Source organism: Saimiri boliviensis, chromosome 2, assembly GCF_048565385.1.
Source record: "Saimiri boliviensis isolate mSaiBol1 chromosome 2, mSaiBol1.pri, whole genome shotgun sequence".
NCBI classification, from domain to species: domain Eukaryota; kingdom Metazoa; phylum Chordata; class Mammalia; order Primates; family Cebidae; genus Saimiri; species Saimiri boliviensis.
The window spans coordinates 140,780,077-140,804,494 of NC_133450.1; the positions used below are offsets into that span (position 1 = coordinate 140,780,077).

The 24,418-nt window shown below is 57.1% G+C and overlaps 1 protein-coding gene across 4 annotated transcripts in view; it reads left to right on the forward strand.

Moving 5' to 3' along the window:
* Nucleotides 1–23,879, forward strand: part of BRD3 (bromodomain containing 3) — a 35,159-nt gene extending 11,280 nt beyond the window's left edge. For 3 of the 4 annotated variants that reach the window (XM_039461211.2, XM_039461210.2, XM_074394537.1), the window contains 11 exons: nucleotides 3,665–3,990; nucleotides 4,796–4,933; nucleotides 5,525–5,672; nucleotides 6,617–6,831; nucleotides 8,768–9,139; nucleotides 11,779–11,907; nucleotides 15,124–15,315; nucleotides 16,710–16,945; nucleotides 20,218–20,510; nucleotides 21,723–21,851; nucleotides 23,067–23,879. In XM_039461211.2, the coding sequence (XP_039317145.1) occupies nucleotides 3,778–3,990; nucleotides 4,796–4,933; nucleotides 5,525–5,672; nucleotides 6,617–6,831; nucleotides 8,768–9,139; nucleotides 11,779–11,907; nucleotides 15,124–15,315; nucleotides 16,710–16,945; nucleotides 20,218–20,510; nucleotides 21,723–21,851; nucleotides 23,067–23,182 (2,181 nt within the window). In that variant the 5' untranslated portion in view covers nucleotides 3,665–3,777 and the 3' untranslated portion in view covers nucleotides 23,183–23,879. The remainder of the gene's footprint in view (nucleotides 1–3,664; nucleotides 3,991–4,795; nucleotides 4,934–5,524; nucleotides 5,673–6,616; nucleotides 6,832–8,767; nucleotides 9,140–11,778; nucleotides 11,908–15,123; nucleotides 15,316–16,709; nucleotides 16,946–20,217; nucleotides 20,511–21,722; nucleotides 21,852–23,066) is intronic. The other variant, XM_039461212.2, reaches the window with a different exon arrangement.
* Nucleotides 23,880–24,418: the final 539 nt, after the last annotated feature.

Sequence of the window (24,418 nt, forward strand, 5' to 3'; positions counted from 1 at the left end):
CCACCACGTCCTTCCTACCACGTCTCTTCTTTTGTTGGAACCTCCATGTCGATTTGGATTGTAGTCCATCACCGATTTCCAGCTCACCTGGCCGGTGTCTGTTTCACTGTAATTTCTTTGTGGAAGCCTCAGTTGCCTTCCTTATCTCGGGATGTGGCCTCAAGCTCCCTGCACAGAGTGGAAGGCTCCTCGGCTCTGGTTGGGGCGTTGTTTGCCTCATCTCGTTTCTGCTGCCCTCAGAGAGGTCTTTCAGGGTGTTCCACAGGTCCCCTGGTTCTTTCCAGCATCTGTTGAGGCTCCCTCACACAAATGCTGGCTGGTCTCTTCAGCTTCTCTGTCTGGACAGCGAGAGACTGAGGGTGGCAGAGCTAGACCCTGGCTGTGGCTCTCGCCTGTCTACCCACTGCACTTGGAGGGAAGGCCTCTGTGGACGGGACCTGAGGTTTCGGGAGTGCAGGCTGACAGCACCCATCCCCTCTCAGCCCTCCCTCTCCGGAGACTCTGGGAGCCAGCCCACTCTCCCACAAGGGAGGGGCCAACCCCCCCCCCAAGACTCACCTGACTGTGGCCTCCTGGTCTCTTCCTGCCTGGCGTGGCTCTTGCCGGTTGGTGGGTCCTGGCACCTAGTAGAAGAGGGGGCTTGAAGGGGACATCAGCCTTTTGCCCTCTGGCTGCCCTCCTTCCCCACCCTTCTCACTGGTCGGTGCCAGGCTGCCTGGGGGCTCTGCTTCTGGGCCGAGGGATTCTGGGGGAGGCAGGGCTGCTTACTATGGCTGCATGTTGTCCTTAAGTTTTTGCAAAAATCTTGAGTGTGTGGGGTGTAGGTGTCTCAGAGGGCAGGAGTTATGTTCCCGGAGAGGAGAGGTGGGGTCACCATGCCTCGCCACTGGGGTTGGGGGCAGTCGCCTGTCAGTGTGTCCCCGGGGCTTTATGCACTGCACCCCTCAGCCTTCCAGGTCTTGTTGGGGTCAGGGTGTTTCTGCCAGGTAGCGGAGCTGGAGGTGAGCTGCACCCTTAGGGCCTGTAGTGAGCACTGGCATTCAGTGAGCGCACGCTGGCACCGGGCATAGCTCCAGAGCTTTAACCTCATTGACCATGATTTCCCTGGCAGCGCCAAGAGGGCACCAGGGCTGGGCCTCGGGAGGCTCTGCCGTGGCTGGTGGGTGGGTGCCAGCCCAGGGCGCTCCTCCCTCTGCCTTGCTCAGGCTCACAGTCCACAGCTGGGCTGGGCTGCCCTCCCCACCCAGCCTCCTCAGCCTCGGGTTTGGAACAGCAGGCGGGTGGTTGGAAGTGGGTGGCTTAGAGGACCTGATCCGGCAGCTGTTGGGTCCTGATGGCAGCGTAAGCAGGTCCCCACGTTGAGCTGTGCTCATCCGTCCTCATGCTGGAGGAAGCTGGCCTGCAGCTTGGGAGCCCTCCTTTGTGCTATGACTACCACCCTACCCCCAAAAGTCAGTTTCAGCCTCGCTTCCTGGCTCCCTGGGCCTATGTGGCAGCAGTGGGTACTGGAAATTTCCCCACCTGACCAACACCTGGGAGCCGGCATCCAGGCCCTGGGAGGCAGCAGCAGCACAGCCTGGGCCTTCCATCAGGGTGCTGGTCCTGGCAGTTTCATCGGAGCTGCGTATGGTGCTTGGTGTCGGTCACTGACGTAAGCACTTTCTGTGTCTGACTCCTCCAACCTCGGGGGCCTCGTGGGGAAATGGAAGGACCACGTGGTGTGGCTGGCCCCAGCATCTGTGCTGCCCAGCAGGAAGGGTGTTCTGGGAGGTACCTGGAGGCCTCGGAAGGGCAGGAGCCTGCTACTGTCCAGGCCTTGAGGGAGGGCCACAAGTCACAGGAAAAGGACACAGGTCTCAGGACCCAGTCACCTTGGATCACCCTGGCCCCACCAGTCAGGGTGGGGCAGGACTCACTTTTACTGAGTCACATGGAGACCCTGGGAGTTTTTGAGCGGACCAGTGACTCGATCCAACTTGGTTTTAACAGATCACCCTGTGGTTCGGGGCTGGGCTGTCCTTGCGGGGCAGAGCAGAGAGTGCCACTGGGAGGGCTTCTTGGAAATCAGAGCAAGTGGTGGTGGTGAGGGGCAGTGCCACCATGTGCTGGCCTGGGGCAATGGGAAGAGAGGCATTTGGGGTGACCCCAGGTTTGTGCCCGGCACAGCGGCTGTCTGTCCGGAGTGAAGCCATGGAAGCCAGCAGAGCTGCCCTCCCAACCAGTGTTCTAGCCTGGGGCTATGAGTGCCGGGTCAGCAATATGGAGGGGTGTGGAGGCACCCGCTCACCTCTGGAGGATTGGAAGAGGGTGGTGTGAGGGCTTCCCTGAGATCTTGGCACGGGTGGGAGCCCGTGGGGTTGAGGTGTGTTTGCTGGTGCAGGCTTGGGTGAGCTGTGTCGTGTGTAGCCTTGAAGCCCCTTCCACTCAGGTAGGGGGGAAGAAGTGAGGTTGTCACTCAGGGTGCTGACAACATTGAACAGCCAGCTTGAGAGTGGGCCCTGGTTCATAGTATTTGCCTACATTGTTGTGATGTAACTGTGCCCACCATGGCAGATTTCAGGGGACCAGCCAGATGTCAGCCAGCTCACAAACTTCCCCTAGTCTTGACTGTCTGCCCCGAGCGTCCACAAGTGGCTGGTTCTTGGGGCCAGAGCTGGCTCCTCCCATAGCAGAGCTGCTGCCTGTGCCCCGAGGGCAGCCTCCAGCCCTGACCTGTCTAATTGTCAGTTGTACAAGTTTGGGAAAGGCCTAAATGGCAGCAAGGGACGAGGCTGAAGTTGGAAATCCCAGGTGCAGGATTAGAGCTCCTCTTGCCCCACACCGTTACAGGGAGGCACGGGGCCATCTGCAGGGCCCTGGCTGTGGTTGGAGTCCTGCAGGCGCTCTCTAGTGCACAGTGTTCCTGTGGGCGCTCTCAACTGTCCCTGCCCTCCTGGGACACGCAGGGCAGCGGTGGCCTCCTCCTGCCATCCCTGAATGTGGCCAGCAGGTCGGGGCCAGGGAAGCCCAGCAGCTCACGTGTGCAGGGCTTCCCCTGGAAAACTGGGGTGTGGAGGTCGGCAGGGTCCGAGCCGCCACTCCTGCTTCTCTGATTGGCTGAGAGCCAGGCCGGGTCACAGGCATCACACACTGGGCTCATTCTCCTGGTTACGGTAGAACCTCCCTGCTCGGCCTCACCCAAGGGTGCCACCTCCCCACACCACGTGTGGGTCTGCAAACGTCTGTGTTACGCCGGCCGCACTTGCGCTGGCTGTTCTGGGCCCACACTGTGGCTGTCCACGCTCTTCAGAACGTTGTTGAGGCCAAGCCGTTAGAGTCCAGTGACTGCCAGTGAGCCCCCACAAGTGGGTGGTTGGTGGGCACAAGGCTGCCGGCACCTGCGTCCCAGTGCGTGCTCCAAGCCCCCACCTGGGAGCAGGAGGCTAGTGCCTGAGCTCACGGCACCACCCACGCCTTGCCCCCAGGTCTGAGAGCAGTGGTTGGAGAGCCGTTCAGCCTGAGCAGCTTCCCGACAGCTGCTCGTCTGGGTGGGTGGGCGAGGTGGGTAAGTGAGTGGAGCAGGCTCTGTTGGGGCCCAACGGTACCCTCGGGAGGCTGCCAAGGCTGGGAGAGGTAGGGGTTTGGGGTGACTGCCTGTCTCTCTGTTGTGCCTCCTCCCCTGTAGCCGTCGCCTGGTTGAGCCTGGAAATGGGACGTCTCGCCTCTTCAGGGAGCATAGAAGCAGCCAGGGCCTCTCCCAGCCGCTGCTGTGACAGAAAGTGAGTGAGCTGCTGGAGGATGTCCACCACCACGACAGTCACCCCCGCGGGGATCCCGGCGGCCCCGGGCCCTGTGAACCCGCCGCCCCCGGAGGTCTCCAACCCCAGCAAGCCTGGCCGCAAGACCAACCAGCTGCAGTACATGCAGAACGTGGTGGTGAAGACGCTCTGGAAACACCAGTTTGCCTGGCCCTTCTACCAGCCCGTGGATGCAATCAAACTGAACCTGCCGGTGCGTGGCTGCCACCTCCCCAAGAACTGCGCTCTGCCGCCACCGTCCTCTGCCCCCTTCTGCTGCCCGGCTCTTGGAAAGACTGCTTCTCTGTCCCTAGCTGCTAAGCTGGGGACAGCTTGTGCCTCAGGAAGCCCATAGCACAAAGGCGCACGTGGGCATGGGAGAGGAGGATGGCTGCCCCAGGTGCAGGAGATAGGGAGAAGCCATAGGCGTCTGGGGAGGAAAGCGGGTGGACAGTGATGAGACTCAGGAGTGGAGGCTCACCGGGGCCGCTGTCTGCCTCACTGGCTCCTGCAGGATGGCCTGTCTGCCAGCTTGGCGAGCCCACCTGGAGTCAGAGGCCAAGTGTATGTTAAGGCCTGCTTTCCAGGCGGTGGCGCCCTCAGCTGTGTGCTCATTTTTGACCCAGGCCCAAATAGACACACCCTGAGCCTTGCAGAGGAAGCCCTGGGCTGGCGCTTGGTGGCCTGGGTTCTGGGCTCTGCTAGGCCCTGGTCACCTGCTGGTTTAGACCCTGGAGGGTTTGGCCTCATCTCCGGTATGTAGGCCCCTCCTGGGGTCTGCCCTCGCTCCGTGGGCTTCCCTCTGCACAGGCTTGTGGTCCATGAGAGGCTGGGCAGGAGTTTGGAGCTGGCCAAGTGCTCACCCCACCATGGCCCACTACCTTCCAACGACCAGAACGTGCCTCGGGCCAGCCCCAGACCCTCAGTTCACTTGGGAAGACCAGGCTGTGTCCACTTGGGAATTGTGGAAAAAATTATGTAGAATCTGTTGGTAATGCCTCTGAAAATCTTTTTCCTAGGATTATCATAAAATAATAAAAAATCCAATGGATATGGGGACTATTAAGAAGAGACTAGAAAATAATTATTATTGGAGTGCAAGTGAATGTATGCAGGACTTCAACACCATGTTTACAAATTGTTACATTTATAACAAGGTAAGAAGATGCGGGTCTAGAACGCTGCTTACAGTAAGGATTCGGGTGCCGTGTGGGGCAGATCCCCCAGCCGTTCTTGGCCGCTGCCAGGCGGGCCTATGCGCTTTGGAGCAGTTCTTGGGCAGGCCCAAAGCATATCACCTGGCCGGGCGCCATGGCTCACGCCTGTAATCCCAACACTTAGGGAGGCCGAGGCGGGTGGATCACTTCAGCTCAGGAGTTTAAGACCAGCCTGACCAACATGGTGAAACCATGTCTCTATTAAAAATACAAAAAAAAATTAGCCGGTCATGGTGGCAGGCACCTGTAATCCCAGCTACTTGGGAGGCTGAGGCAAGAGTCAGTTAAACCCAGGAGGCGGAGGTTGCAGTGAGCCGAGATCGTGCCAGTGCACTCCAGCCTGGGCAACACAGCAAGACTCCATCTTAAAAAAAAAAAAAACAAATATATATATATATTCATTTTGTCCTCTCCTGTGCTGCCAAATCTGTTAACAGATTTTAGATGATTTTGAGCTACAACTAATAATGTCCTTTGCAAACGCACAGCTGCTTTCCTGACACGTGACTTAGGTTCTCTCTGTGTCTTCAGCCCACAGACGATATAGTGCTAATGGCCCAAGCCTTAGAGAAAATTTTTCTGCAAAAAGTGGCCCAGATGCCCCAAGAGGAAGTTGAATTACTACCCCCTGTTCCAAAGGGCAAAGGCCGGAAGCCAGCTGCGGGAGCCCAGAGCACAGGTAAAGGGAGGTAGGGCTGGTGGGGGGCTGGGCTTCTGTGCAGAGGCCCCCGGGTGGCTGGGGGGACGCCGGCTGTTTCCTCATCTATGAAGAGCTTGTGGGCACTGGTTGTTGGCCGAGTGTGGCCTGTGGGTGATGTTTGGAGGGGCAGCTGGCCCAGGGACACAGAAGACCTTACCGCCGTAACTGGCTGCCTTTGAGCCCACGCTGGGGAGGAGCTCACGGTCTAGGAGGATCACCTGTCCCTGCTCTCTGCCTCCCAAATCCGGCTCCCCTTCCCGCCATCCCTGAAGTCACTTACTCCATGAAGCCTGGGGCCTGTGCCCTCCTAGGGCTTTCTCTCTTCAGCACCCATTTTATTATCTGTGACCCAAGAGTCACTGTCACCTGCCTGGCTCCTTGGCCAAGTAAGACTGAGTCTCCCTGTCCAGGAGCACAGTGGTGATTAGTGTCACGAGCCCTGGGGTCCTACCTGGCCTGGGAACCCAGCATGCAGGTGTGTCTGGAGGGAGAGGCTGACCAGGCGGGATGGCCAGTGCCGTGGGCTGTCCCGTGTTGCAGATGGGAGAAGCTGTGGCCGAAGTACGGCCGGTTCCTTGGTCACTCAACTTCTTGTTGAGGGAGCCGAGTTCAGTACCAGCTTTCCATTACTCCAGGGCTGGCTATTAACTGCAGGCGTGGTACTGCCCTGGCCTCGTTCAGCCTCCTGTGGTCTATGGCAGGGGGCCCTCCCCTTCATGCGGGGAGCCCTCAGCCAAGATGAGCCAGGCCAGGCCTGCCCCCAAGATGCAGGGTTGGGGGCATCTCAGGGTGGAGGGCTCTTCTGGCTGGGGGTCTTGGCAGCACAGAACTGACCCCATGTTCTGACTGGAGGGGTGGCACTGGAAGCTTCTGGAAATACTAGTAGAGCCTGCGATGCTGAACGTCCCCTTCTTGTCTTGAAGGTACGCAGCAGGTGGCGGCCGTGTCCTCTGTCTCCCCAGCGACCCCCTTTCAGAGCGTACCCCCCGCTGTCTCCCAGACGCCCGTCATCGCTGCCACCCCTGTACCAACCATCACCGCAAACATCCCGTCGGTCCCAGTCCCCCCAGCTGTCGCCCCACCTCCTCCTGCCACACCCATCGTCCCCGTGGTTCCTCCTACACCGCCCGTTGTCAAGGTGAGCACCCTGAGGCTGGTCGGCTGGGGCGTCTGAGCCCAGCCAGGGTTCCTGGGGTTGGGGCAGGAGCAGCGGGTGGGGAGCTCCCACTTATCCCTGAGTGCCGGCTGTCGGGAGTGGTTCTCTCTGCACCCTGGGAGGTCAGGCCGTTGTTCCTGACGCAGATGAGGAGACCGAGGCTTGGGGAGCTGAAGGTCACACAGCTGGTAAGGGAGGGCCTGGCTGAACCTGAACCCCAGCTTCTCTGGCCAGAAGCCCCGGTCAAGGGCTCGGTCAAGGTGGGGAAGGTGTGGAAGAGAATCGAGGGTGGGAGGGGTCCCCATCTTCCCCTGCTCACACCCAGGGGAGTGGTGCCAGCTGTACCCACCTGGGTGTGTTGTCCGCCTGTGGGCTCCACGTGGGACCGTGAGGACCTGCCTGTCCCGCTCCCCATTGGCTGGGAGCTTTTCACAGCGGGCCCTGGCAGTCTCAGCAGGGAGTGGGTGCTCCCTGCACGGTCTGGGGCTGGCGAGGCCTGGTGAGTCCTGCTTTGGGCAGGGCCTGTGCCAGGCACTCATGTGTGTTGTCTTCTTCGATTTGATCCTCACAGCGACCCTCTGGGGCAGACAATATTTCCCCCATCTTACAGATGAGGAAGCGGGCGCTCAGAGGGGTTAAATGGCTCGCCCAAGGTAAAACGCCACCTCCGTTGCTTCCCCTCCCCATGGCCTTCACTGCCTGCACTTACGGGTGGCCCCCGGCCAAGCCACCTCCCCCAGCGAGGCTGTTTCTGGAGCTTGTCCCATTTGCCATGGCCAGATGAGTCCGTTCCTGTTCCTATCCGCCCTTCACGGCACGCGCCTGGCGCTTGGCAGCCCGTGGGTGCCTGTCAGGTGTTTGTGGATAGCCAGCTCAGGCCCCTGCCAGTCTGAGGGCGGCAGCTTGGCTGGGCAGTGGCTGTGGGTGGCGCTCTAGACGGCAGGTGCCGTGGGCTGGGAGCTGTGGCTCCCGCTGGCTCCTTTTCTGCCAGGCGAAGAGTAGAATCCGGCTGAGCTGGTCTCAGGGTGCACACTAAGCCCTAGCCCCGGCACACTGAAGTGCTGGGCCCTTGCAGGCTGCCCAGAGAGACCTGCACACCCCCAGGAGGCCTGGATGTGAAACATGCGAGTGCGCCTGGTGCCTTGCTCTGCCCTCAGGACACACCCATGGCAGGCTCTGTGGGTTGTCTCCCTCCTCCCCTTGCTTGAAATAGCCTTTGGTGGCTCCCCGTTGCTGCTGGGATAGAGTCCAGACTCACCCACTCACTCCCTGAAGTCCCTTGTTCCCAAAGCTGCTGTGGCTGCTTCCTGCCTCCTGGCCGGCTGCCCCTGCCCCGTGTCCTCAATGCTCTCCTGCCTCCCCATTGTCCCGCAAAACTTGTGTTTGTCCGTGGAGTCCCGCTCTCAGGCCTTTGTCTGGAACGTTTCTGCTGGTCTCTAAAAGCAGGGAGTTCCTCCCAGGTCTCTGCAGCCCCAGGGTCCCCGGGTCCCAACCTGGGTGGAGTTCCTCCCAGGTCTCTGCAGCCCTAGGGTCCCCGTGTCCCAGCCTGGGTGCTTGTTAGGCGTCTGGCAGATTGCATGCAGCACCTCACACGGCTTGGGGGTGTGAGGTGTGAGCCCACCCTGGACCCCTGAGCCCTTGGGGCTAAGGGAGAGAGGTGTCTCCCCACGCCCAGGTGAGGGCAGGTTTCAGAGTTGAGCCTGAGGGGGAGTCCCAGCCTCACCACTGCCAGCTGTGTGACCTTGGGCCAGTGACATGGCCCCTGAGCCTTGGTGTCCTCTCCTGTGGAGCCGTGCATGTGGCCGCTTAGCCCAGCGCCAGGCAGGCAGACAGCGCCCTAGAACGGTGGCTGCTGCGACGTGGGTCTTTGGGACCGCAGCCTGGTGTCCGGTGCTCAGTGGTTATTTCACTGTTGCAGAAAAAGGGCGTGAAGCGGAAAGCGGACACCACCACTCCCACAACATCTGCCATCACTGCCAGCCGGAGCGAGTCACCCCCGCCATTGTCGGACCCCAAGCAGGCCAAAGTGGTGGCGCGGCGGGAGAGCGGGGGCCGCCCCATTAAGCCTCCCAAGAAGGACCTGGAGGACGGCGAGGTGCCGCAGCACGCCGGCAAGAAGGGCAAGCTGTCCGAGCACCTGCGTTACTGCGACAGCATCCTCAGGGAGATGCTGTCCAAGAAGCACGCGGCCTACGCCTGGCCCTTCTACAAGCCGGTGGACGCCGAGGCCCTGGAGCTGCATGACTACCACGACATCATCAAGCACCCCATGGACCTCAGCACCGTGAAAGTACGTGGCTGCGTGTCGCGCCCCGCTCTGTCCACGTGCTGCGGCTCTGCCGTGGGGGCTGATGTCTTGTGCCAGCTGATTGGGGGCTCTCAGGGAGCAAGGTCTCACCTGCCGGACAGGCGCCTCCTCCAGCCTGGCCCCTGCGGCCCCAGCTGTGGCTGGCAGGGCTCAGTGAGGCAGGCTAGCCCTGCCTGCGGTCCCAGAGTCTGCAGCTCTGTTGTTTATTCCCGTTGAAGCCTTTCGGTGATTTTGTTTATTTCCTTCCCATGCCCCGTTCTGTATCATCAGGCCCTTGAGCTGGGCCACTCTTGGGCTTGGCACAAGTTTTAAAGCTGCGCTTGCTTCCCTGAAGCCCTGGAGACAGGTGCCTCACAGCAGGCAAGAATGAGGCAGCCGGCAGGGATGGCATGCCTTCTGCCCCCGACGTGCCTCTGAGCCCCACCCCCTCCACAGACAGAAGCTGGGCCTGGGCGGGCGGCAGAGCTGAGACAGAACCTGGCCTCCCCCGTGCCAGTCTTTTTGAAACCACAGCCTCTTCCTGGGCTCTTGTGTACCTCATAGCAGGTCAGAGTGAGTCTGGTCCTGGGGGTTGGAGGGTTGTACGGGGAGAAGCGGGGTGGTAACGTGTTGGAGAATGTGCTGGGGAGGGGGCAGCCCCAGGGCAGGGTGAGCTCCACCGGGTCTTCCCTGAGCACCTTTCCAAGCTCTCGGCTGGCACCTGCCCTCTCTCTGGGAGAGCTCCAAGCCAGCTCCCAGGGATGTGCAGGCAGCTGAGAGAGGGGTGGCCACCACCTTTGCCAGCTGTGTGGCTCTGGGACGAGCGGCTGGGAGCCCTGGTGGGCAGCTGTTTGTTTTTTCCCGGGGTCTGGGCCTGCAAAAGCTAGTTGCAGTCAGTCTGCCCACCTGAGGCAGTTGCTCCTGGTAAAAGCCTTCTTCTCCCCTGGTTGCTGGATTCCAGGGCAGGACAGACCTGGCTGGCCCAGGCCCCAGTTCCCGGTGCACATTCAGGTGAAAGCCATGAGCGGGAGCCGCCTGGCTCCGCCGTTGTGGGTGGGGAAGCTGAGGGCTGGAGCAGTGCAGCCTAGAAGCTGCCACGAGCCTCGGCTCCAGCCTCTAGGGCCGGGGTTTGTGTGTCTCCACCGCAGCACAGTAACAGGAATTTCGGAACATCACTGGGGGTTCCACTTTAGGCTGGACTCAAGCTCAGCTTAATTCCGTTTTGGTCAAAGGGTCTGATTTGCCCTTGAAAGCATAATAAAGAAGCTCTAGAACATGAGTTTGCTTTAAAGTCCTGATCTGTTCTGTTGGGAGCTCCCCCCTGTCCTGGCTTGGGGGGAAGCCAGGTGTGGCGGCAGCACTTGCTCCCCACAAGTCTGGCCCGGATGCTGCGGGGAAAGGGCAGTCAGCGGACCAGGGAGAGGCCTTGGGACCTGTAGACTTTAAAGATGAAGCTTCTGGGCATGGTTTGTCCCAGCACATGCTAAAATGGAAAACAAGCTTTCTTCCCAGTATCAGAGGCTTTCAGGTCCCACTGTGGCCCTGGGTTTTTCTGCTAGCCCTTCCTTCTGGAGGGGCTCATGTCGAGTGCAGAGGCTATGGACCCTGAGTTGGGGATCACCCTCTGTGGGTTAGTGCCCACCCCCTCCATCTCACTGGCACCTAGACCCCACGGAGTGGTCAGGTTAGATCCGCCCTGCCCTGCGCATGTCCTCCTTTGAGGTCCCCAACCAGGTCCCTCTCCTTGAGCCATCCCGGGATGGGAAACTCACTCCCTCCGGCACAGCGTGACCTCTTTTTCCCCCAACTGGTGTGTTCCCAGCGGCCATCTTGAAGCGTCCCTTGACAGTTCTGCCTCTGTCCCGTCGTGGGTGCTTACCGCCCACCCCCCAGCTCTGGGGGGCTGTGCCCCTCCTCACCCCTGCTGCCTGGCACTTCCTGCCCAGACCTTGGCCTCAGTTCTCTGCTTGCCAAAGCCAGGTCGGACCTGCGGTGGCTTTTCCTGCGGGGTCTCTGTGTGGCCTAGTAAACATAGGTGGGTGTCAGCCCACACACCCCAGCTGCCTCCACACCTGTGGGGTTCAGGAGCTGCTGCTGGACACAGCATGGAATCCCTTAGGTCCGGCTGGGCCCCTGGGATATGGGGGTGCTTCTGTAAGACTCGAGCTGGCTAACAGCTACTGGCTTCCTTGAGGGAAGCACTGACGTTTCCTTGCATAGACTGAGCAGGCTCCGTGTTCTTGGTGGAATCCGACTTCACTGCAGCCCCACACCCCCCAGGGCTGCTGATGGCGCATCAGTGTGTGAGGATTCACTGGACAAGGAAGGGGCTAAGGGACAGTTGCGGGAACCCGAGATTTCTTGTTGAGCACCTTTCTCTTCCAGGTGGGGGCTGTGTGTCTGGAGTGTCTATGGAGTCCCAGGCCCTCCCTGCCAAGCCGTTGAGTCACCCTCTCACGTCCTCACTTTGAGCTTCCCCCTACGAGGTCCCGGAGAGCTGGGGTGTGCTGCCTGCCAGTCCAGTAGGCACCACCCTTGAGCTGGCAGTGGCCCCTGAGGCTCCGGAGTTCATCTCATGGGGTGTGGCAGAGAGTCCTGAAGCCACGGGCCACGCTCACTGGGCCTGTCACTGTGTGTTGTAGAGGAAGATGGATGGCCGGGAGTACCCAGACGCACAGGGTTTTGCTGCCGACGTCCGGCTCATGTTCTCCAATTGCTACAAATACAATCCCCCAGACCATGAGGTGGTGGCCATGGCCCGGAAGCTCCAGGTAACCTGAGGCTGGGCACAGGTGGGGTGGCTCCCTGGTATGGGGTTGGGGGCTCCCCGGTGTGGGGTGGAGGCTCCCCGGTGTGGGGTGGACACCCATGTGAACGTCCAGCCGAGGAAAGCCTCAAGAGAGCCTCATTCCCTCAACACGTTTTTCCCGAGTGCCAACCAGGTCCCCGCTAGGCTGAGCTGGGTTCCAGGAGCTGCCGCCGGGGCTCCCTGGTGGTATCGCAGCCGTGAGCCTTTCCCTCTGGGGGCTGGTACCTGTCACAGGTGGGACAGCAGATGTCCTTTCTCCTGTGGCTTCACCGACTGGAGTTTCCCGCAGGTCTCTGTGGCAAGGAGAGGCTCCCACGCTAGCCTGTCATTGCAGCCGGCGGATGAATTAGATGGCGGTGGCTTGGGCAGCATTCTGCTTTTCTGTCTTGGTCTGGCCCTCAGCACAGGACTTTGTGAGCATCCGTCAGCCTCACAGAGAGATTTGTGTGTGTGTGTACCTGTGTGTATGTGTCCGCATGAATGTGTATGGACCTGTGAGGACATGTGTGTATACGTGTGTGTGTGTGGACCTGTGTGTGTGGAGGTGTGTAGTATGTGTGCATGCATGTGTATGGACCTGTGTGTGGACATATGTGTATACATGTGTGTGGACCTGTGTGTGTGGAGGTGTGTAGTATGTGTGCATGTGTGTGTATGGACCTGTGTGTGGACATGTGTGTATACGTGTGTGTGGACCTGTGTATGGGTGTATACATGTGTGTATACATTGTGTGTGTGGACCTGTGTGTGTGGAGGTGTGTGTAGTATGTGCACACGTGTGCCCTCCTGCCTGCGTGTGCATTTTTCTGCTAAAGTCCAGGTGCCGCACACATGTTTTGGTGTGGGTCGATGTGCCAGAATCTGTTTTTACCTTTTCTAATTGTGATCGTTGGTGATTTGCTTTTATAAGTAACAGCACCAATGTGATAAATGTTATTTAATTGAAGGACCTTATTTTTGGAGGAAAGGGGAGAATTCTGGATATATGTTCTCTTCCAGCATGCTTTTCCTTCTTATGGGACCCAAAATCTCGTGTAAGATGTTCTCAGTCCTTGCTCAGAACTGTTTTGAAGTACCCGAGCAGCTCTTGGTTTTATTGGTGATAGGACCCATAAAGGGGTGGAGAGAGAGACTCGTTCCCACCGTGGGTCCTGCCGCCTTTCCCACCCTTCCGGGCACAGGGCCTGTCCAAGGCCCTTTCCCAGGCGCTGCTGCCATTGCTACCCTCTCTGTCCTTGGTCCTGCTGGGGGTGACCCAGCAGAGTGGTCCTGGAGGTCCCATTACATCCAGAGGAAGCCATCAGGACCCCAGTTTTATACTGAGACCTCCCTCACTGTGTCCTAAACACAAAAGACTTTGCAAAACACAGTCCTCTGGAGCCTGGTAAATCCTGGGTTGAGCTTAATGAGGGAGCTGAGCATAGAGGGCGGTGCCCGGGCTTGCCGACCCCGCAGGGACGCCGGCAGCTCTGCCCCTGCCCCTGCAGCCGGTGCTGTTGGGTCGACATGGCACTCAGCCTGTAATCCCAGCACTTTGGGAGGCGGAGGTGGGAGGATCACTTGAGGCCAAGAGTCCAAGACCAGCTGTCTACAAAAAATTGTAAAAACTAGCCAGGTTGAGGGTGTGTGTCTGTAGTACCAGCTCCTCGGGAAAGTGAGATTGGAGGATGACCTCAGTCCAGGCGTTTGAGCCTACAGTGAGCTGTGATTGTACCACGGCACTCCAGCCTGGGCAGCAGAGTGAGACCCTGAGGCTGATAGAGTTCCATTACTGACTCCTGATTAGCAATTCTACTATTTTATAAATTGAGCTGTGGGGTTAGAGCCCAGCACCAAAACCACCTGATCTGAATGGCTTCAAGGCTGTCGGCTGAGTGGGGGCCTGGACCACAGCTCTGGGGGTCAGGATGCCTCTGGGGATGTCTCCTGAGAGGAGAACCTGGGAGATGAGAGCCCAGGATGGGATTTTCCAGAGCTGAGTCTAGCCTGAATGGTCACATCACGTGTGCAGACGATGTGGATTCGGGTTTACGAGCTTGGCAAAGAGAAATCTCCCCTCATTTCCACCTCACTGTGCATCCCTGTCTTCAGTGAGCTGTGCTGCTCCAGGGAAGGGGACGTTTGTTGACCTAGGACCCGGTTCAAAACCTTTCCAAAGTCAATTTTGATAGGAAGTCTGGGTGTGGTGACTCAAGCCTGTAATCTCAGCACTTTGGGAGGCCAAAGTTGCAGGATCACTTTAGCTCAGGAGTTCAAGACCAGCCTGTCCAACATGGTGAAACCCTGTCTCTACTAAAAATACAAAAAATGAGCCGGGCATGGTGGTGGGCGCCTGTAATCCCAGCTACTCAGGAGGCCAAGGCAGAAGACTCCCTTGAACCCAGGAGGTTGCAGCAAGCTGTGATTGCACCATTGCACTCCAGCCTGGGTGACCGAGCAAGACTCTGTCTTGAGAAAAAAAAAAAGTAAAAAAAATTTAGAAATACATTTGAGACAGGGTCTCACTCTGTCACCCAGGCTGGAGTGCAATGGCACGATTTCAGCTCACTGCAGCCTCGACCTCCTGGGCTCAAGCAATCTGCCCGTCGCAGCCTCCCAGGCAACTAGGATCACAGGGATGTGCCACCATGACTGGCTAGCTTCTAATATATTTTTTGGTAAATAAAATACTGGTAGGACTAGACTTTGGCCTTTTGAGCCAACTTTTGATGTTGACCCTTCATCAGCTGTGATGTGGCAGTCAATTCTGGGGTGAAGAGATGGGAAGAGGTCAGTTGAACCCCTGTGGCTGCGGAGGACCCTGTCCAAGTTCAGAGGAAGACACTTCCTGCTTCACAGCAGGGGCAGCCCCTTGGGAGCTTCCGGCCGGGAGGCTATAAGGATGCATGTGTCTTCTAGAGAGGGCTCATGAACTTGGTGAAGGGATCTGTGGGCCAGTTTCTGTGTCCCCTGCTCCCAGGCCTGTCCCCAGGAATTGCCTGGAGAGGGAAGGAGGGAGGGAGGGTGAGTTGGAAGCAACTACAGCCCCCCTGGCAGGCGGAACCCCATCTCCTCCTGGCCCGACCTTTGTAGCAGCTGTGGGTGCTGCCCAAGGGCATCTCAGGAACCCTGGGGGTCCACACCAAGGGGCAGCCCTGTGGGCGTGCAGGTCTTCAGGACAGCCCCTGCTCTCCCACAGGACGTGTTCGAGATGAGGTTTGCCAAGATGCCAGATGAGCCCGTGGAGGCGCCGCCGCTGCCTGCCCCCGCGGCCCCCGTGGTGAGCAAGGGCGCCGAGAGCAGCCGCAGCAGTGAGGAAAGCTCTTCAGACTCGGGCAGCTCAGACTCGGAGGAGGAGCGGGCCACCAGGCTGGCGGAGCTGCAGGAGCAGGTGGGCACTGACGCGCTGGCGTGGAGTTGAGGGGCCGAGGCGGATGGCTGGCACAGCAGCCTGAGGTCCGTCCCTTTGAGTGGGTCCCCCCTTGGCCCCATGTCCCACAGCAGCCGCTCAGTGCTTCCTCCCAAAGGCCCTCAGGGTGCCCTCCCCAGGTTGGGGCGGTGCGAGCCTGAGCCACAGCACGCATGAGTGGCTGCAAGGACACGTGGCTGGGATGTTTCTGGAGACCTGGCGGGCCTCAGGTGAGAGCTCAGTGGTCATCTGTGCCTTGCTCTGTTCCAGAAAGGTCTGTGAGGCACTTGCAGAGGCCACCACAGTGCCTGGGCTCCAAGCGGTCACTCAAAGTGGGGTGGGGCACAGGCTCCAAAGTCCTGGGGGTCCTGCCGTGTGGCTGCCCGGCTCCAGCCCCACTGCCAGGCTGTGCTTCCCTCCACCTTCTCCGCCTCGCTTTCCTCATTTGCAGTATGGGATGAATGTCACCCCCTCTGAGCTATCTTGAGGTTGAATTGGGAAAGATGGGAATTGTTTCCCCAGACCTCTGGCAGCCAGCTGGGTGCATGATTTCTGGGACCCCAGGTTGGAAGAAAATAGAGCAGGGCTGTCCAGTCAGGAGGGGAACAGCGTGAATCAGGGCCGCAAGGACAGCGATGGTCCTGCAGTCCCAAGTTGGCCGGACATTTGATTTTGAAGTGGCAAGGACCACACAGTAGGGAAGACGGCTGTGAGGTGTGGCCACATGGGTGGCAGCTCCTTCATGCACCCGCTGTTGGCCTTGCACAGATCACCCAGAGACAGGGACAGGCTGTGTCCTCACCTGGGCAGTGCCTCTCAAGGGGCCTCTCCTCTCCCATGGGGGTGGCTGGAGTGGGGTGGGCGAGGCGCTTAGCACACAGCCAGTAGTGGGGCAGCCCCAGATGAATGCTGGCTGCTGGCAGTGGATTGATTTAACCCTGGAGGCCTGCGTGTTACCAAATGGCTTCCTAGAAGTCACTGATGAAAGCCTCCTTTGCGAGGGCATTTAAACTTCTAGATAGTCTTCCTTATCTGAAAAATGAAAATAATAAAAACGTCAGCCACCCACCTAATGTAGATGATGGGTTGATGGGTGCAGCAACAGTCCCTGCTGTGCCACCTGCGCAGTGCTCAGCCTATGGCCAGCCAGCTCTTCCCCATTGCAGGTGAGGAAGCTGGGACGGAGAGGGTTCATGACTCACTAGCAGTCGCAGGGGAGTGAGGGGCAGAGCAGGGCCCAGGTGCTTCTGGTTCACCTCCTTCCCCAACTGAGGCAGCTCTGACGTCGCCCCAAGCCCCCTCAATCCCAGGGCCCCAGGCAGTCCCAGTGGTGCAGGCCATGCCCGGCGCCTCCCCAGCTGCCCGCTCTTTTCCAGCTGAAGGCCGTGCATGAGCAGCTGGCCGCCCTGTCTCAGGCCCCAGTAAACAAACCAAAGAAGAAGAAGGAGAAGAAGGAGAAGGAGAAGAAGAAGAAAGACAAGGAGAAGGAGAAGGAGAAGCACAAGGTGAAGGCCGAGGAGGAGAAGAAGGCCAAGGCGGCTCCGCCTGCCAAGCAGGCCCAGCAGAAGAAGGCTCCTGCCAAGAAGGCCAACAGCACGACCGCAGCGGGCAGGTGGGACCAAGAGCCCAGGGCTCAGCGCGCCACGGGGCTCACGGAGCCGCAGTGCTGGGATTGGGGGCTTTGCACCTTGGGCACCTGGAAACCAGGGTGAGGGGGGCGGGGAGACAGAGGACCTGCTGAGACCTGTGCTGGGAAGTCCAGGGGTCTAGGAGGTGCTGCTCAGCCGCCTTCAGGGCTGGCCGGGATTCTGGACATGGAAGCACTGGCACAGCCTGGTCTCTACGTCATGAAGCTTTTGGGATGTTTTCCTGGTCTGGGCCAAAGATCTTGACTAGGGGGAGCTGAGTGCCCCATTTTGGGCTTGCCCATAGGCAAGGGGCAGTGGTGGTGGAATCGTGCACGGGTGCATTCGGTCTCCTTTGGGAGTCCCTGCTGTGGCTGGGTACCGCCCTGTGTCTGCTAGGGACACGCAGGAGCCACAAAGCACCATGAGCTAGTAGGGAAGACCTTCAGGCCCAGGATTCCTCTCCTGGCCAGGTGGAAGGGAGGCTTCCCAAGGGGGAGCCCATAGCCATGTGGGAGTAAGCTTGGCAGCAGAGTGCCGGGGAGGGAGTTCCAAGAACAGGGAACAGCAGTACAAAGCCAGAGAGACCAGTAGGACGTGTTCCTTTTGGGAATGAGGGCAAAGTTGGCACCACTGAAAAAGAACAAGTTGGGAAAAGAGGTGAGTTGAGGCTGCTGAGATCCGCCAGCTTTGTTTGAGGTGTTCATGATTCCTTTTCAAGCAAATGAAGGGAAGTTAGGACTTAAGCTCAAAGTATTTGGATCCTTGTCGCTGTGGAGAATAGCTTAGTGGGAAACAGGAGTGGGAGAAGCATGGATACCCCTTTGGAGGTTATCATGGTTCTGCAGGCAATAGAAATTGGCGTGGCTCTGGAGACGGCATTATTTTGGAAGTGGCATGGCCAGGCCTTGGTGCTTGGTGGGAGGGGGAGAAGAGCTCAGGGGTCCTGGGTTTAGGTTTGGACAGCTGGGTCAGCCATTAAGGGAGCAGCAAGTGGGATGGTCGGGGTAGTTCTTCCCTTCCCTTCTTCCCTTCTTTTCTCTTTCCTTTTTGGAGGAGGATGCAGACATCCATTTTTTATACAGGTCAAGTATCCTTTATTTAAAATAAGGATATTTAAAAAAAAAAAAAGCTTCAGATTTTGAAATATTTGCATTTCAAATATTTGAAAATGTTGAGCATCTCAAATCTGAAATGCTCCAGTGAGCATTTCCTTTGAGCAGTTTCAGATTTTGGAGCATTTTGGATTTGGGATGCTCAGCCTATACTATTTTTGTCTGGTATCAATATAATGCTGGTTTCAAAAATGAGTTGGGGCCAGGTGCGGTGGCTCCCACCTGTCATCCCAGCACTTTGAGGAGCCAAGGCAGGAGGATCACTTGAGCTCAGGAGTTTGAGACCACTGCGGGGAATGGAGTGGGACTCTGTATCTTATTTAAAAAAAAAAAAAAAAAAAGGCTTGGAGACACAATATTTGAATGATTAGAGGCAATGAAAAAATGATTTGAAAAGTATTGCCCCTCCCTTCAGTTTTCTGGAGTGAATTTATAGAACTGATGTTAATACTTAAATGGTTGGTAGGATTCACTACCAAAACCGTCTGGCCTGGAGTTTTGGTTGTTTAGTGGGTATAGGATTATTAGATTATCAGTTTCTTCTTGAGTCAGTGTTAGCCTTTGAAGGCGTTAATCCATTCCACACAGATTGTCAAACTTAGGGACATAGTTTGTTGATTAGTATTCCTCTGTTATCCTTTTGATGTCTGTAGGGCCCGTAGTGATGTGTCTTTTTTATTCCTGATATTGGTCATTTGTGTCTTTTTTCTTGGTGAATCTGGATAGAGACTTACCAATTTTATTGATCTTTCAAAGAAACAATTTTATTTCATTGATTTTTTTTTTTGAAATGTTTTTACTTTATTTCTGATCTTTACAATTTCCTTTTGCTTAGTTTAGACTGGATTCTTCTTTTTTTAGGTTTTTTAAGGTAGAAGATTAGATTACTGACTTGAGACCTTTTTTTTTTTTTTTTAATTTTTTTGAGATGGAGTCTGTTGCCCAGGCTAGACTGCAGTTGCACAATCTCGGCTCACTGCCACCTGCATCTCCCAGGTTCAAGTGATTCTCCTGCCTCGGCCTCCTGAGTAGCTGAGATTACAGGTGCTTGCCACCATGCCTGGCTAATTTTTTTTTTTTTTTTTTGAGACAGAGTTTCGCCCTTGTTACCCAGGCTGGAGTGCAATGGTGCAATCTCGGCTCACTGCAACCTCCGCCTCCTGGGTTCAGGAAATTCTCCTGCCTCAGCCTCCTGAGTAGCTGGGATTACAGGCACGCGCCACCATGCCCAGCTAATTTTTTGTATTTTTAGTAGAGGCGGGGTTTCACCGTGTTGACCAGGATGGTCTCGATCTCCTGACCTCATGATCCACCCGCCTCAGCCTCCCAAAGTGCTGGGATTACAGGCTTGAGCCACCGCGCCTGGCTGCCTGGCTAATTTTTGTATTTTTAGTAGAGATAGTGTTTCACCATATAACCCAGGTGGGTCTCGAACTCCTGACCTCAGACGATCCACCCGCCTCGGCCTCCTAAAGTGCTGGGATTACAGGCGTGAGCCACTGTGACTGGCCCTGCACTGTCCTTTTTTCCTGCAAATACTCCCTTTTTCTGAAGCTTACTTTGTGTGAAATTAATATAGCCACCCCAGCTTTCTTTGACTAATGTTTGCATGGTGTATTTTTTCCTCTTTTTTCCTTTTAACGTACCTAGAACACTATGTAGAGTGGCGTTTGTGTCGATACTATGTGCACTGGTTCTTGTTTTTTCGTCTAACTCGAGCATCTCTTGCTTTTAGTTGGTGTGTTGAGACCGTTGGCATTTCACATAGTTACTGATGTAATTGGATTTTGGTCTGCCGTTTTATTTTCTTTTTCCTCTGCGTCTTTTGTTCCTTTGTGTCCCCCTTTCTTGCCTTCTTTTGGATTACCTGAATACAGAGATCATTTATTGACCTGTGGAGTTTGAGACGCCCGTGGGGTGTAGAGAGGAACTAGCCTCTGTAACCGTTTCCTGGCCGAGGTCTGGAAACCCCCCTGCTGGGAGCAACTTTTCTAACCTTTGATTTTCTGCCTTGAGGCACCACTTCGGGAAGAAAGCTTGGGCCCAGAGAGCAGCCTGCTGTCGGGAGGAAGGGGAGTGTGCAGTGGGCTCCCAGGGCAGGTGGACAGAGTCTCAGCGCCACGTTGCTCTGTCTTCTGCCCCAGACAGCTGAAGAAAGGCGGCAAGCAGGCATCCGCCTCCTACGACTCGGAGGAAGAGGAGGAGGGCCTGCCCATGAGCTACGATGAGAAGCGCCAGCTCAGCCTGGACATCAACCGGCTGCCCGGGGAGAAGCTGGGCCGGGTGGTACACATCATCCAGTCTCGGGAGCCCTCGCTCAGGGACTCCAACCCCGACGAGATAGAAATTGACTTTGAGACTCTGAAACCCACCACTTTGCGGGAACTGGAGAGATATGTCAAGTCTTGTTTACAGAAAAAGCAAAGGAAACCGTTCTGTAAGTTGCCTGGGTGGAGTGTGGTGCTCGAAGCTCCTCTCCCCTCCTTGTCCTGTCCCTCTCTCACTCCTCACAGCCCCCGTCTGCGAGCGTGGGCACAGGGCTGCCACGCTGTCTTGGCTTGTCCGTCCCACCTCATGCCCTGAGGATATCTGTGGTCCACCAGGGACAGCGGGCTTGGGGCTGAACCCAGGCCTGAGCCCCACCCAGCCAGAGCCTGCTTTTCCTGTTCTCGGGGATGTGGGCAGCACTTGTGTGCGTTGGCCTTAACCTTGTCCAGGGAAGGCACGACCCTGGGGCTGGGCTCCAGCCCCAAACCCCATTCATTAAGGGCCCAGTTAGGGTCCTCACTGCATGCCTTTCTGAGGCTCCATTTGGGGCCTTGGCTGCAGGTGACCTCTCTGATGGTCCCTTGCAGGGCAGACCAGCTTCACTTACAACAAGGACACCCTCCCTTTGATTAGGGTCACAAGTCCGGAGGCCTCACAGGACGGACCCCGGCACCAGCCCAGGCTTCCATGAAGTTGATGGCAGGAACAAGTCACTGCCAGGATCTGCAGGTCCGGCAGAGTAGGAGGGAGGGCAGATGAGAGACAGGCCTTGTACCTCCCGCAGGCTGTCAAGTGAGTGCAAGGCTCACTTGAACTTTCGTGTGGCCTCTCAAGTATGCTCGGGCCTCCCTCTGAAAAAGGGAGCCTCCTTTCCTGGATGGAATGTCTGTGTGGTCCTGTGTGGTCACGGTACATCTGACCCACGGTAAGTCACTGGGTCAACTTGGAGGGAGCGACTCAGGAGTATCAGGCAGTGGAGACCGGACCCCAGGACCACATCATCCTTGCTGCCCAGGCAGAGACCTGGTGAGGCAGGTCATGAGTCAGAGGCTCTGCCCTGCATGTCAGGGACGCTGGCTAAACCATGTCCTGTCCCTGTACCTGTTGGCGCCATGGAATGGCCTCTTCTACCTTACGATCCAGGCTTTGTACACCCTGAGTGGACAGCAGAGGCGGGTGGGTGGGTCTGTCTCATCCCAGTCATTTCTGCCACTCGAAGCCCTGGCGACAGCTCTGCATCTGTCAGCTCCAAACCTGTGAAAGCCGGGCAGCTGGCTTGGACACAGTGTGCAGGGCTGGGGCCGTGGCCGCCTGGGTGCCACCCTGGCTCCTGCTCCATCGGTCCCTTTTGTGGTCTCAGCGCCCATTTGTTCCCCGACAGCAGCAAGCGGGAAGAAGCAGGCAGCCAAGTCGAAAGAGGAGCTAGCTCAGGAAAAGAAGAAGGAGCTGGAGAAGCGTCTGCAGGACGTCAGTGGGCAGCTGAGCAGCAGCAAGAAGCCTGCCCGGAAAGGTACTGCCTGCAGCCGCCGTGCCTCCCTCTTTGGTGGGGTGAGGGGTCAGCAGTAGGGGTTTGAGCACCCAGCAGGTCCACATCTGAGTGTGACTGCCTCCTCATAAGCTCTGTGTTGCTGTTGTTTTGAGACAGAGTCTCCCTCTGTCACCAGGGCTGGAGTGCAGTGGCGTGACCTCTGCTCACTACAACCTCTGCTTCTGGATTCAAGCAATTCTCTGCCTCAGCCTCCCGAGTAGCTGGGATTACAGGCGCCCGCCACCACGCCCGGCTAATGTTTTATATTTTTAGTAGAGATGGTGTTTCACCATGTTGGCCAGGCTGGTCTTGAACTCCCGACCTTGTGATCCACCCGCCTTGGCCTCCCAAAATGCTGAGATTACAGGCATGAGCCACTGCGCTGGCCACTCTGTGTTCTTAGATGAGCTCTTGAGCTCCTGGAACCTCGATTTGCTTGTCTGTCACTGGAGAGGGTCACACCCCAACCCTGTAGGGAGTATGCGCATGTGGGGTGTGTGTGAACACAGCGCTTTCCAGGGCACCACCTCTCCCACAGGCTCCTGTGGGGCTTAACCAGGAGCCCAGCCCTTAGGCAGTGAGCTTTCTGACTGTTCTGCTGGCGGCAGCACTTCCACGGCAGGCTGGGGTAGCAGACATGGGAGGCCGGCCCCATGCCCTGTGCATTGCCAGGCTATGTGTTCAGGGGAGCCGGCATTTGATCCCTTGCCTCCTTTTCCTGGACCCTGTTAGAAAGAACACATGTCTCTTTCCCTGGCTTCCAGGATGTGCACATGGGGGACAGTAGGGTCCTGTCTGCACTGGAGCATGTTCCAGCTGGGCCATGGCCTTGCGACAGTTTGCCCAGCGTCGAGACAGGTCCCATGACCCTGCCTGCTGAAGGGCTCTGTCTCTGTAGTCACTCTTGGGGCGCCCCAGGAAGAGTAAGCAGTCCAGCTGCCCGTGTCCTGTCAGTACTGCTGGTGGCCACGTGACGGGGGATGTTTTCTGTACAGCCTTTCCTCCCATCCATCGCTTCCTGTGTGAGTGTCTCAGGTAGATTCAGATAGTCTTGTTGACCTGATTAATTTCAATAAATGCTTATTAAACGGCAGGGTCAGGAAATGGGTGGATTGTGGCATGAAGCATGGCGGTGCCACCAAGGGGGTTGAGGAGGGGGTGTGCAGTGAGCGCGCCTTCCCGCCCATGTCTCCACAGAGAAACCCGGCTCTGCACCCTCAGGGGGCCCTTCCAGGCTCAGCAGCAGCAGCTCCTCCGAGTCTGGGAGCAGCAGCTCCAGCGGGTCCAGCTCTGACAGCAGCGACTCAGAATGAACTGGCTTCGGACACAACAGGACAGATGGATGCCGCCCACGCCGAGACTCTGCCGTGCCCCTTCTGTGGTTAATATACTACCTTTGTTCCATGGTGTGCAGGTCTTTTTCATTCAGTGTTACGATATCTTCCAGTTTTTGCTTTCATAGGTCAGAGATCTATCTTGTGTGTGCGTTAGATTTGATGAGAAGGTGTGAACTCTGCAGAAAGTGTCTTCTTCATCACTGAATTCAGTCACTTGGAGATGGCAACTTCAAATGCTAACCCGATGACCCCAGAAAACCGTGTGAGACTGGCACCGAAGGACCTCGTGGAATCCCTTTGCTTAGGCCCAGCCTGGTCTGTAGCTCCAGAAAGAATCTTTTCCCAGGAAGTGTCTCGGACATGGGCACCGTACTTGAAAGCTGTTAGCTTTCCAAACAGGTATTGTCCCTGTCACCTGGGCCTCAAGCTCTGACCCTCGTGTCTGACGCGGCTGCCTCTTTCTGGAGGGGCTGAGGACAGATGTGCCTGCTTGTGGGGACCAGGCTGGGCCTAAGCGAAAGGTCTTCGAAGCCCCAGCCCGGAGCGTGGAACCCTTGGGGTGGGGACAGGTGGGGTCATGGCCAGGAGGGGTGTCGTCTTCTCCGACGTGGTGAAATCCGGAGCTCCTCAGAGGGAACGGCGCGGCTGTGTGTGCAGCCTGCAGGTTTCCATACACTGAAGCTTTTACCTCAACTTTAAAAAACAGAAGAAAAGATTAAAAAAACAAAAGGAGACTTTTTTTGTAAGGTTTGGCAATTTTCTACGGAAGTCCAGCCCGATGTGCGTCCCCGCCTGGCTAGCGCTGCCCCTGCTGCTGCTGCTGCGCCCTTGGGAGCCGCTTTCCCGAGCTTATGTGTATATAATAGTTATTTATTAACATCATTGATCATTTTTTAAAAAAACAAGAAAAGAAAAACAAACCGCAGAGGACATGCATTCAAACAATCGCAGAGATGCAGGCCTTTTCGGTGGCGTGCCGGGCCCGGGGCCTGCCTGGTGGCAGGCCTGTCGTCTCCAGGTGCTAACCTCCGCCCCGCGCCGTGCCCACCCACGTCTGTGTTCGCGCGCTCGCCCCTGGGTTCGTTGGGTTTTTTGGTTGTTTTTCTTTGTGGGTTTTTTTTTTTTTTTTTTTTTTTTTAAATGAAACTTGGAGACTTACAGGTTTAGACCGCTTTCAGCTACAGCACATTCTAATTTTTTATTTTGTTTAGT